This window comes from Hemitrygon akajei, chromosome 3 (assembly GCF_048418815.1).
Source record: "Hemitrygon akajei chromosome 3, sHemAka1.3, whole genome shotgun sequence".
Classification (NCBI taxonomy): Eukaryota; Metazoa; Chordata; class Chondrichthyes; order Myliobatiformes; family Dasyatidae; genus Hemitrygon; species Hemitrygon akajei.
In genome coordinates, this window is record NC_133126.1 from 113229705 (window position 1) to 113242990 (window position 13286).

A 13286-nucleotide genomic window follows, 5' to 3' on the forward strand; every position below is an offset into this window, starting at 1 on the left:
CAATGTATAAATGGCCACATCGGGAGCACTGGATACAGTATATCACCCCAGTTGACTAGCAGGTGAAGTGGTGCCTCACCTGAAAGGACTGTCTGGGGCCTGGGATGGTGGTGAGGGAAGAAGTGTGGGGGCAGGTGTAGCATTTCTTCTGTTTGCAGGGATGAGTGCCTGGAGGGAGGTCGGTGGGGAGGGATGGGGGGGGGGGATGAATGGACAAGGGAGTCGTGTAGGGAGCGATCCCTGTGGAAAGCCGAGAGTGGGGGGGAGGGTGGTGGGATCCTGTAGGAGGTGGCGGAAGTTACGGAGGATTATACGTTGGATCTGTATGCTGGTAGGGTGATAGGTGAGGACCAGGGGAACTCTATCCCTGCTGGGCTAGCGGGGGGATGGGGTGAGGGCAGAGGTGCATGAAATACGGGAGACACGATTTGTTGGCAAGAGTATGTGAATCTTTGCTTTCAGTAACTGGTGTGACACCCCCCACCCCCTGTACAGCAATAACTTCAACCAAATGTTTCCGATAACTGCAGATCAATCCTGCAGGTCAGCCCGGAGGAATTTTAGGCCATTCCTCCTTACAAAACGGCTTCAACTCAGGGATGTTCTTGAGCTTCCTTCCGGTCCTTCTATAGGATTAAGGTCAGGACTTTAACTTAGCCATTCCAAAACACAAATTTTCTTCTTTTCAAACCATTCTGTTGTTGATTTACTCTAGTTTGTTTGTTTTTTTTGGATCATTGTCTTGTTGTATTATCCAACTTCTATTAAGCTTCAGGTGATGGACTGCTACCCTGACCTTCTCTTGTAAAATGTCCTGATACAATTTTGAATTCCTTGTTCCCTCAGTGGTTGCAAGCTGTCCAGGCCCTGAGGGAGCAAAGCAGCCCCAAACCATGATGCTCCTTTCAGCGTGTTTCACAGTTGGAATGAAGTTTTGGTGTTGGTGTGCAGTTCCCTTTTTCCTCCAAACATAGCAATGTGCACTTCTGCCAAAGAAGTTCTACTTTTAGTAAACACTAAGTACACTGCAGATGCTGTGGTCAATTCAACACGTACAAACAAGTTGGATGAACTCAGCAGGTCAGGCAGCATCCGTTGAAAAGTTACTTGCCGGACTGGTTGCTCGAATGATTCTCCTTGCTGCTGACATTGAAGAGCAACATTGTGCTGAAGGTGCTATATACGCTGGGGATCAGAATGCCTTGGCTTGTTTTTTTTCAACGGATGCTGCCCGACCTGCTGAGTTCATCAAGCTTGTTTGTATGTGTTAAGTTCTACTTTTGTCTCAACTGTCCACAAAACATTGTCTCAGAGGCATTGTACAACATCCAGGTGGTCTTTTGCAAACTCGAGATGTGCAGCAATGCTTTTTTTTGGAGAGCGGTGGTTTCCTCCATGGTGTCCTCCATAAATACCATTTTTGTTCACTATTTTTCTTATAGTGGATACATGAAAGAGACTTTAGCAAGTTTGAGAGGTTTCTGCAGATGTTTTGCTATTTGTGTTCTTTTTCACCTCCTTCAGCATTGCATGTTGTGCTCTTGGTGTGATCTTTGCTGGATGCCTGCTCCTGGGGAAAGTAGCAACAGTACTGAGTTTCTTACATTTGTAGACAATTTCTCTTGCTGAGGACTGATGAATGTTCACGTCTTTAGAAATGCTTTTGTAGCCTTTTCCAGCTTCATGCATCTCTACAATTCCTCTAAGGTCCTCTGAAAGTTGTTTTGATTGAGGCATGGTGCACATGAACAGATCTTTCTCGAGAAGAGTAGGCTCTGTCAGTAACTTGACTTTGTGTGCCCTTTTTGTAGGGCAGGGCACCTCTACAACCCACACCTCCAATCTCATTTCATTGATTGGAACACCTGATTCCAAATAGCTTTTCTAGAAGACATTACCTCAGAGGTTCACATAATTCTTCCAGCAAATACACGTAATATTGGATCAATTTTCTCAATAAATAATGAATAAATAAATAAGTGAAATGTTTTTTGTATTATTTAATTGGGCTCTTTTAATCTAGTTTTAGAACTTTACGTGAAGATCTGATCACATTTTAGGTCCTAATTATGCAGAAATAGAGAAAATTATACAGGGTTCACAAACTCTGTAGCACCACTGTAATGTTGAGGCTTTAAAGCACCGATAAGACTGCACTTGTATTGTAAGCAGTTTTGGGCCCCTTATTTAAAAAAAAAATGTGCTAGCATTGGAGAGGGTCCAGAGGAGGTTTACAAGAATAATCCCAGGAATGAAGGGATTAACACATTGATGACTCTGGGCCTGTACTCTGTAGAGTTTATCGCTATCTATAACTAGGACTGTGCAACTTTGCTTATCTATTGCCAGAGTCAGATGAGGAGCTTTTGTAGAAAGATCTGATCTTGGATTTATTTTCAATCCGTTGATTTTCTCCTCTTTCCTCCCTCCCCACCCGAAAGATGAGAGGTCAACTCTCACTAACACAATAAGACAAGTGCCTTTGTTTTACTTTGCTGACTTAGTAATGCAAAGATAGTTTTGTTAAAAACCAATTTTGTCATTAATCTTTCAGCTTTCACCAACCGTAATCTCAAAATACTGGAGGCGCAGACCAGTTGGATTAGTGTCAGAGAGGAGATGAAAAGTATTTTAACGTGTATGAAGTTAAGCTTAACAATATGAAATTTGACACTGCTGAACCTGAATTTATAAGTGTTGTGCTCAGGTTCTTTGCAACTTTGGATGAAGTATGTGTTTGCCTCTTTAAATAACTAAGCCTCACTTGTCTGGTCAGTAGAAATTGGACCACTGAAATTGACCAGAATCAAAACAACAAACCTTCTTCATTAGCTAAAATCGGTATGTAACGTGCTGTAAGGTTTCACTGCTAATGTAATTGGCCTCTCTGTAACGTTTCACTGCTAATCTAATGGTTTCTTTGTAGCAGCAATGTTTGGGTTTTGACCAGAGTAACGGGCTGTGGAATGTGGGCCATCCGATGAGAGGCATGTTGTTCTTTCTTGTGGGTCTGAGAGAAGTGATCTCATGGTCTTTTTTTTTGGGAAGAGATGAAGAGAGAAGACGCAAATAGAGAGAGTTGATAGACTGCCAGACGGAGTGGACCTGGAGGGTCCTAGGGTCGGCTATCATTTTTGAGGAGGTAGACGGGGAACAAATGAACGGAACCGCGAGCTTCAATGTTGCACATTAGACTGTTTCATGAGAAGGGGCCCTTTTCCTTTTATGTTTCTTTACTAACCATATAGTCAAATTAAGAATTATAAATCTCAATCATTTAATTGCATATTGTGCACTGTTTGTTATTTCGGGGTACTGATTTGTAACAGGGTAACACATCACTCAGCATCCACCCAAACAAGATTTCTTAAGTTTGGCTGGGCCGGGGGCTGTTTTCCCCTAGATTAAGCCACTAGCTGAACCGAGGTACAAAGTTAAAATCCAAGTCAACAGGCTTAGCTAACTAACCATCATGTTGCATTCACTCACTTCTATTAAAAAGCAACTAAAATTTATTATAACAATAGAGTGGTTGATATCATTAACTTGGACTTTAAGAAGGCTTTTGACAAGTTATCCCATGAGAGGTTAATAATCAAATTGCAGGATTCAGGGATTCAGGATAAGGTGTCCGAATGGGTGCAGAATTGGTTCAAAAACTGAAAACAATGAATTATGGTGAGAGGATTATTTTCACATCTAGATGATGATAAAAGTGGAGTTCTGTAGGGATCGGTTTTGGGGCCACTGCTGTTTTTAATTTACCTTAATGATTTGGATAAGCACATAACAAATAATCTAGTAAAGTTTGCTGATGACAGAAAATTAGAGGGATGGGCTGATATCATTAAGGCACAGAATCAATACATTTAGACCTAAACAAAATCCAGGTGTAGGCAGATAAATGGCAGATGAAATTTAGTGTAAGTAAATGTAAAATATTACATATAGGAAGTATTAATATTAGATATAAATAAAAGTGCACTGCATGAGAAGGATTTGGGCTTCCTGGTAGATTCATCATTATCAACATCTAGACAATGAACATCAGCATCTTAGGAAGGCTGATAGACATATGGACATATAATCCACTCAGTGGAGTTCAAGTCTAGAGACACTCGTTAAGCTCTATAATGCGCTTGTGAGGCCACACCTTGAGTACTGGGTATAATTTTGGTCTCCATATTGTGTGAGGGATGTGAAGGCACTGGAGACAGTCCAGAGAAGGGTGACTAGACTCATTCCAGGTCTGCAGGGTATGAGCTGTGAAGAAAGATTGAAAGAATTAAATGTTTTTGGCCTAAGCAGATGTAGAATGAGAGGAGACACGATAGAAGTGTTCAAAATCATTAAGGGTGTAAGTAAGGTGGGTGCCATCTGCTACTTCAAAATTAATCCATCATCAAAGACACAGGGCAATAGGAGGAAACTGATTAAAGGGAGAATTGTGTCTAAAATGAGGAAGCATTTTACACAGTGAATTGTGGACACATGGAACAAACTACCTAGTTGTGTAGTTGAAATTAGTACCTTAGAGACTTTCAAATCTAAACTGGATAGTAAACACAAAGTACACTGCAGATGCTGTGGTCAAATCAAGACGTACTCAGCAGGTCGGGCAGCATCCGTTGAAAGAAGCAGTCAACGTTTCGGGTCGAGACCCTTCGTCAGGACTAAAGAAGGAGGGGGCAGGGGCCCTATAAAGAAGGTGGGGAGAGGGTGGAAAACCAGTCAGAGGAAAGATCAAGGGGTGGGGGAGGGGAAGCATGGAGGGGGTAGGCAGGAGAGGTGAAGAAGGAATCTAAGGGGAAAGCACTATGAGTAGTAGAAGAAGGCAGAGTCATTAGAGGTGATAGGCAGCTAGAAGAGGAGACAGAGTGAAGGTGGGATGGGGGAAGGGAGAGGGAGGGAATTACCAGAAGTTGGAGAATTCGATGTTCATACCAAGGGGCTGGAGACTACCCAGAAGGAATATGAGGTGTTGTTCCTCCAACTGAAGTTTGGCCTCATCATGGCAGTAGAGGAGGCCATGTATGGACATATCCGAATGAGAATGTGAAGGAGAGTTGAAGTGAGTGGCAACTGGGAGATCCTGTCTCTCACAAGTGAAGTGTTGCCTCACCTGGAAGGACAGTTTGGGGCCCTGACTGGTGGTAAGAGAGGAGGTGTAGGGACAGGTGTAGCACTTACGCTTGTAGGGATAAGTGCCAGGTGGGAGATCTGTGGGAAGGGACATGTGGACCAGGCAGTCGCAGAGGGAACGATCCCTGCGAAAAGCAGAGAGGGAAAGATGTCCTTAGTGGTGGGGTCCTGTTGAAGGTAGCGGAAGTTGCGGAGGATAATATGCTGGATCCGGAGGCTGGTGGGGTGATAGGTGAGGACAAGGGGAACACGGTCCCTGTTGTGGTGACGGGAGGATGGGGTGAGGGCCGAAGTGTGGGAAATGGAGGAGATGTGGGTGAGGGCATCATTGATGACGGCAGAAGGGAAACCACGATTCTTAAAGAAAGAGGACATTTGGGATGTCCTGGAACGGAAAGCAGATGCAGCGGAGACGGAGGAACTGGGAATAGGGAATAGAATTTTTGCATTTGGCAGGGTGGGAAGAGGTATAATCAAGGTAGTTATGGGAGTCAGTGGGTTTATAGAAGATGTCAGTGGACAGTCTATCTCCAGAGATGGAGACCGAGAGATCGAGAAAGGAACCTTAACTACCTTGATGCTGCCCGACCTGCTGAGTTCATCCAGCTTTTTTGTACGTCTTAAACTGGATAGTTATTTCAGCACACTATGTGAATAGGAATTTGGCGAGCTTTGTTGGGCTGGATGGCCTGTTTTGTCAGAATTTATCATGATTTTACACAATGTGTGATTGGGACCAGCGAGTCACAGAAGGACATGAGGAAAGGGGAAATTCCAAGACAAGTCAAGTCACTTTTATTGTCATTTTGACGATAACTGCTGGTACAGTACATAGTAAAAATGAGACAATGTTTTTTCAGGACCATGTTGTTACATGGCACAGTACAAAAACTAGACTGAACTACGTAAAAAACAACACAGAAAAAAACTAGACTGCATACCTACAGATTCCACAGTGAATGCAGTTGAATAAAGGCAAGCATGAGGTGGTTTCATTTGGATCTGAGATGTAACAATCTGAATATTTTAAATGGTGTGGATCAGTGTAGAGATTAGTTGTCTATTTACACTAAATCTCTCAAACATCAGTGAATGGCTATCAACTGTAATCTGAGAGTAAGAAAAGGGTATTTACACAAAACCTTTGTCAGACACCGGTATGAGAACAGGTTTAACTTGGAGCACTGATAATCGGGAAAGATGTATTGGTTTTAGTGGCTTACCAAACTTGTACCAGGATCTAAAGGTGTAAATTTAAACTTGACTCTGTCTCCTTGGCTGAATGGCAATTAGATGAGACCAATAACATTGAAATCGCCAGTACTTCAGCGAAGATAATCAAACTGACAGTGCACTTAAAATATCTTGGATATTTCATTCAGTGTGAGTTATCACAGGCACAATTTATTTCAACATTAGAGTCCATTCTCTTTTTTTCTCCCCCCATCTCTGTCTTGTTTTATTATGATTTGGTCCAGGATGAAATGCACAATAATAGTGAGTAGCAGTACACTGTATGAGAATGTTGTTATCTTTATAGTAATGAAGATAAATCTGTGTTTAGGTGGGAGTACATGGGATTCGAATAGAGTTTGTGAATGAGAAGGGGGCAAAACGCACAGCAACGTACCTACCAGAGGTGGCCAAGGAGCAGGGTAGGTGTGAGCAACAGCTTGGTAATCTGTTCTTGTACTCTGTGTTTCAGTAGGAAGTTGTTAAGAGCACAAGTAATAACTGTCAGTTCAATAGTGTAAAAGATTTCATGGTTCAACCTGGATGCATTATATACTAAATGCAACTTTAACTCTCTCAGGATATACAGTAAACAGATCAGGCTGCATCTCTGGAAAGAGACACAGTTGAAATCCCTTTAGAACAGATGAACATTTTTTGCCAAGAGTTTCCATTTTAAACGTAAACTCGGTTATTGTTTCAGCAGATGCTGCCTGACCTGCTGAATGTTCCCACCATTTTCTGTTTTTGTTCCCCATTTCCAGCATAGGCAGTTGTTTTATTTTTTTAATTTAATTTAATTTTCCAACATCATCTTGCCCATAAACATTTTTGACACATTATTTTGTAGAACCATAGAACATTACAGCACAGAAACAGGCCTTTTGGCCTTGTTGACTGTGCCAAACCATTTTTCTGCCTAGTCCCACTGACCTGCACCTGGACCATATCCCTCCATACACCTCTCATCCATGTACCTGTCCAAGTTTTTCTTAAATGTTAAAAGTGAGCCCGCATTAACCACTTTATCTGGCAGCTCATTCCACACTCCCACCACTCTGTGTGAAGAAGCCCCCCACTAATGTTCCCTTTAAACTTTTCCCCCTTCACCCTTAACTCATGTCCTCTGGTTTTTTTTTCTCCCCTAGCCTCAGTGGAAAAAGCCTGCTTTTCCATAAACAAGCAGGTTTATGGAGCCTGCCTAAAGTTAATCTAGTTGTAAGGAAACACTTCCAGGTAATTTTTTTCCTGCAACAATTACTTTTCCTTTCTAGATTTGGTGATGTTGCTTGGGACCTTGGGGCTATTTGCTGGAGAACTAGTGCAGCTGAACCATCATTATTAGCTGGTACCAAGTTGTGGATGTATCTCTGTAACTTCTGTTTGTGCATATTTCTGATTTTGTGTTGCAGACTGGGACCAGATTCAAACTATAGACTCTCTTCTGCGTAAAGGAGGTTACAAAGCTCCCATCACAAATGAATTCAGGAAAGCAATCAAGCTCACCAGGTGAGTGACAGTGAAGCCATCTCTGGCATTTGTATGGTGGTTAGAGCCTATAGTGATGTTAGCTGCCAAAAGCCAGGTTATCCCCAGGAAAGGAGATTGGGAGTAGGGGAATCACCAACCTGTGTGGAGAAACTTGATGTAGAAAAGGCAAGAAGAGGAAAATTGTTTTGCTATAGCTGAATTGACCTGGTTTTCTCTCTCTGAAGTTATCTAATCCGTTGAGCACTTCCTGCATTTATTTAACCTGCTGAGCACTTCCTGTATCTCCTGTAATTGTTTGCAGCATATAAAGTATTTTGCTTTTCTAAGATTGCATACTAATTTGAAGTGCAATTGGATGTCCAATTACAGAAAAGCACAAGATGATCTAGGCACGCAGTATATAGATCTGACATTTTTCTAACTGTCACAGAACTGTTTGCCACTGATGTATGTGGGATTCTTCACTGCCAGCTGTATAAATGACCTTAGAAGTGAAGTGTGAGGTAGTGTCCACACAATGCTGTTCCAACGTGACACTGTCTTGGGAGGCACCCGGAAAATACAAGGATCAAGAGTAAGACTGTTTTTGCATTAAGGAAAGGACTTGCATTTATGTAGCACAGTTCTTTATTTAAAGATGTGCTAAAACACCACTCAGCAAATATTATTAATTTGAGTGCGGACACTTATAATGAAGAAAAGTGGGATCCCTAAACACCAATATGATAAATAACCAGGGAGTCAGAGGAATTCCTTGAAAATGTGAAAATTTCCTGTTGTCTTAATATTACAGTGGAAAGCTTTACCATGGATGACTTGGGTGAGATGGTGCCTTATTTTGATGCCTCAAGCTCTCTGGTGCAGAACTTCCTCATTGCCCACACTTAAGAAAAGGAGGGAGAAGTGAGGGGAAACTGAGAAAAAGGATTGAATGTCAATTCAGTTTAGTGGCAGATAGCTGCTGGTGCACCCTTGTGGTTGTATCCGGCATTTAACTGTATGCCAGACAGCACTGCAGGGGGCACCCTCCTGGTTAGCTTTTGTCAAGAGCAGTGGACTGTGAATCTCCTCTTCTCTTGATGAAGTGTCCTTTGGTACATCTTCTGGGACACTGGCTTCATCAGCAGAGGATGCTTCTATAGCTTCCCGTCAGTTCGCTGATCCAAATGTCACCTAACAATTCGTCTGTCTGAGCTTAGCTCAAGCTCTGCTACTCGACCATGATAATGCCAAATGTCAGCCGGTAGCCCGTTTTCTTCCACTGAAGTGCGTGTGTAGACTCTCTCTGGCACCAAACATTCACAGCCTTGTATTTTTGTTTTGCTGTGAATTTGCTCCTGGATAGCTGGCTGTATCACATTTTCTCTCTGTGGTCGATCAAGTTCTTATTCTACCTTGGGCCCCACTGCAGACGTCACTTGTAAAACTTCGGCTGACAGTTCTCCTTAATCTTGAACTTAGCTGCAAGGACTACCGTATTGATCAAAGGTGTTATCTCGGAAAATCCACTGATGCTTTTGTAATAGAGGATTCAGTGTGGGATTTCCCCAATATAATTGATGCTGGACAGCACCGATGGCATCTTTTTAATCCACCTTCTGCCCAGTATATGAGGCTGCTGGCCTCTCCTGACCGTGTTCACAGGTAAGTGAAACAGGTCCCCTGGTGAACTACTTCTGTTGTAATGACACCATGCACATCCACACTGTCTCTAGTGGATCTGTGGAACAACAAATTCGCTGCTGCAATTTTGGAATCTGGTGTAAGGATAAGCCCCATTTCCAGCTCAGATGTAATGGGCTGTTTGTCCACTGAGAGTGTAACCAAAAGAAGCTGGTTTCAGTGGCCTACGTCATGGGTTGGCTTGGTAAATCGTGCCCACTTCTTCACTTTGGCTCCTCCTTATGTGGAGTTGATGGTTGAATCCTGCAGTTTTCTCATGGTGTGTTGCTTAACAAAGTACACCTTCTCAAGGTTCCCTACCTTCCAACAGAACCGGCAGACTGTCTTATGATGCCCAGTGGTCTGTTTGCAAGCTTGACTTGCCCCACAATGTTGGTATCTCTGGAGACTGTAGGCTGTGGGTCAGTACCCTCTGCAAGCATTGACGTTTTCAAGAGGGGGCTGAATCTACATAAAGCCTCTCTTTACTGCCTTCCAGCGGCAATCTGTAGAGTATGCTTTGTCCCAGGACAGATCGTGCTTTTCAGACAGGAGGCTCTCCTATGCCCTTCCATCTTGAACTCTAACAATCAGCTCCTGAATAACCATCATTTCTTCAAATTTGCTTGGTGGGGTATGTTTGTACTTGCATTCCTGTACCGCTAGGGTCAGTCTTGCGATGAAATTAAATCAAAGTGCATGCGGAGCAGCTTGAGCGTTACTGCTTCCTCTGGCTTTGCCACTGATATAAAAATTGGTAGGAGTTCTATGTGGTTTTCTGGCCGCATTCTCGCAATCGATCTGATACAGTACGATGGTATGTCTTTCTGTGGCTATTAAGCATTTCTAACAAGGTACATTATGATTTTTGTTTTACATTAAAGAAGTATTGTGCAATAAATAGATTTTGGCTAAAGGCCTTCATAATTAATGAGGAATACAAAGCAAGTGTGCTGACCATAATTTCTGATTTCTGTTTATCTGCATTCGCAGTTGAAATTGTTCAATGTAACTTGTCCAGAGAATGGATGGGAAGAGATTTGATAAATAGGTCACCCTGGTCAATTAGAGAGCAGCTTGACAGCTGGCTGATGAATGCAAGTACACCCCTTCCCCAAAGAAAAGGAGGATGAAAACAAGCTTGAAAGTAGAAATGAGGGGAAAAATCAATAGTGCGAATTAAAAGCAGCCCACTCTGCTTCCCAGACCTGCCAGCATATGAGAAAAGAAAAAATGTTAGCATTTCATCTGTGTCCCATTTATCTGAACTCTTAACTACACAATGGTGTTCTGCCAGTCATCTTTTGAAATGTTAACCTGCTCTGGGTAAAAGTCATGCTGGAACAGAAGTGGAAAGGTTACTTGGTAGTTAATGAAGGTTCTAATGTGCAAGCAAAATACCAAATGTCATGTAACATTTTGGAGCTTCGTGAGAATCCTAGTTTGTTACGGTGATGGAGGGTGGCACTTGGCCCACTTGTTTCTGCTGGTCCTGGCACAGCAGTTGTTTGATTACTGTTGAAGAATATGGCGTGGATCAATGCCAGAATCTATAACGTTGATCTTGTAACAAAACACAAATAATTGCTGATTTGTTTATTAATATCACAAGAAGATACAGTGAATAGCTTCTGTTTGCATGCCATTCTGACAGGTGATTCTATACACAAGTTCATCGGGGTAGTTCAGAAGGAAACAAGCAGAATACAGAGCATCATGCTACCGTTACAGAGGAAGCGCAGAGCAGGTAGAGAAATAAAGTGCACGGGCTATGATGAGGTACAGAGATCGAAAGATCAAGAGTTCATCTTTATCACACAAGATCTATTCAAGAGTGTTATAACTGCACAATAGAAGTTACCTCTGAGCTTGGTAGTATGTGTTCTCATGTTTTTGTAGCTTCTGCCCTTTGGACGGTGGGGGGGGGGGGGTGTGGGGAGAGTGATTTAACATTTATGAAAGTAAAATTGTGTTTGATTAATCTCCTCGAGCTGTTTGAGGATGTGAGTTGTGGAATTAGGGAACCACTATATTTGCACATTCAACAGACTTCTTGTAAAACCGTCACACAAGCTAGTCGACAAAAGTCTGGCTTTGATATTTTCTTCCCCACAGGTTTGGGATTAAATTGTTTGTCATTGAATAATGAGCAACATACAACCCCAACACAATGGGTTTGTGTCCCAGCTCTTGTTTGTTAGTCTGTATATTCAGGAATCTCAGCAGAAGCAACCTGTGTAACTCACCACTCTTTCTGTCTCCTCAGGTACCGCAGTGAGAAAATAACAGTTAGCTACGCTGAGTACATGGCCTCACGACAGCATTATTTTCAGAATGGCACCCTCCATGCCCCACCTCTCTACAATCATTACTCCTGACAACAAGCAGCACGACCAATCACAGGAATCCAGCTACCACCTCATCGGAGGTGACACCTCCTCTTCCTGGTCTAGTTACTTTTACTACTGCACTATTTTATGATGCTAGCTTCCGTTGCCAAGCACGCCTTCGGTTAGCGCTACCTCAGACAGACTTGGCAACGGAACGCTGTGACGAAACAGTAGAATCTTGTTTTGGGGAAGGGAGGGATTTCTAACAAATCTTGTTTCTGTTTCTATACTTGTTTACCTATGTTTGCCTTACTTTGGTGACTTGCAGGATTCTGTGTACGAACTGCAGGTTTTTTAGTACTGAAACCATTGACGTACAGTACGTAGGGTGCTCAGTCTCTTCACCAATGGATGACGTATCCACTGGGTTGTTGATTTAGTCTTGCCTCCCTAAACCCAAAGGTTACTGGTTCGCAGTTTTCATTTTGGTGAATCGTGGGATGTGATTTCCCCAAAACGCTGCTCAGAGTGGGGAGAAAATTCCAAAATCCTGTGTAATAAAAATGGAGCTTTTCTTTATTCAGTCCGCACAAGCCAATGGTCAGTCAGTAGGTGCGGTTGAAAATGCAGTCAGGACGGAAATGTTTTCCGATGTTGCTGAAAAGTCGTGTCTCCCATGACATGAGTAAGTATTAACTTGAAGTAAATAGCAGGACTTCTAATGGACATGCTGTGCGTAATTGCCAAGTGGTGCGCGATTATGTGTGCGTGCCTACAGGTCAAGCATAAACCAAGGGTGAATGCTGGATTTCTTTGCACATTATAGAAGATGTCAGCACAGCCCTAGTTCCAGCATCACTCTGGCAATAATCTGGTTACCTTTTAATCAACAGTGTTGGAAGGGTAGTAAAAATCTAGTTTTTTTTTTGTTGCCCTCATTTACTACTTGTATATCTATAGCCCAAGCATACATTTTGTGAATGAAAACCCTTTGATAAAGTAAATTGTATTTACTCTCTGTCTCTGTGTCTATGTGCAGCATAACAAGCCTGTTCTCTATAGCCCTACACTCACAAAATGATCCACTGTTCAGTCTTTCTCCTGCGAAAATGGGACACTGCATGCTAAAGTTGAAATTTGGCAGTGCTGAGGCCAGGACTTTCAGATTCACACAGAAGCAGCTTCCAAGTTTGAATTCCGTTCTGTTTAGAATGATGTGTACTGCCACCACTCTTGGCACCCTCACAATTCAAGAGAATTCCATAATTTATACTGATCACAGTCCAGTGGCCTGTGCTCAGATGCATTTTAGTGCATCGTGACATGAGACAAAGTTGAGGGATCATGTCCTCTTTTCTCTGCAGAGCCGATTGATAGAAAAGCAGAGTTTGCACTGCTTATTTTCTGCCATTATCCTCACTAAGTTAA

The 13286-nt window shown here is 42.5% G+C and overlaps 1 protein-coding gene across 3 annotated transcripts in view; it reads left to right on the forward strand.

The window, feature by feature from the left end:
• Nucleotides 1-12872, forward strand: part of LOC140725308 (AMMECR1-like protein) — an 87652-nt gene extending 74780 nt beyond the window's left edge. For all 3 annotated transcript variants that reach the window (XM_073040614.1, XM_073040612.1, XM_073040613.1), the window contains 3 exons: nucleotides 6707-6797; nucleotides 7788-7884; nucleotides 11795-12872. In XM_073040614.1, coding sequence (XP_072896715.1) covers nucleotides 6707-6797; nucleotides 7788-7884; nucleotides 11795-11906 — 300 coding nt within the window. In that variant the 3' untranslated portion in view covers nucleotides 11907-12872. The remainder of the gene's footprint in view (nucleotides 1-6706; nucleotides 6798-7787; nucleotides 7885-11794) is intronic.
• The last annotated feature ends 414 nt before the right edge of the window (nucleotides 12873-13286 follow it).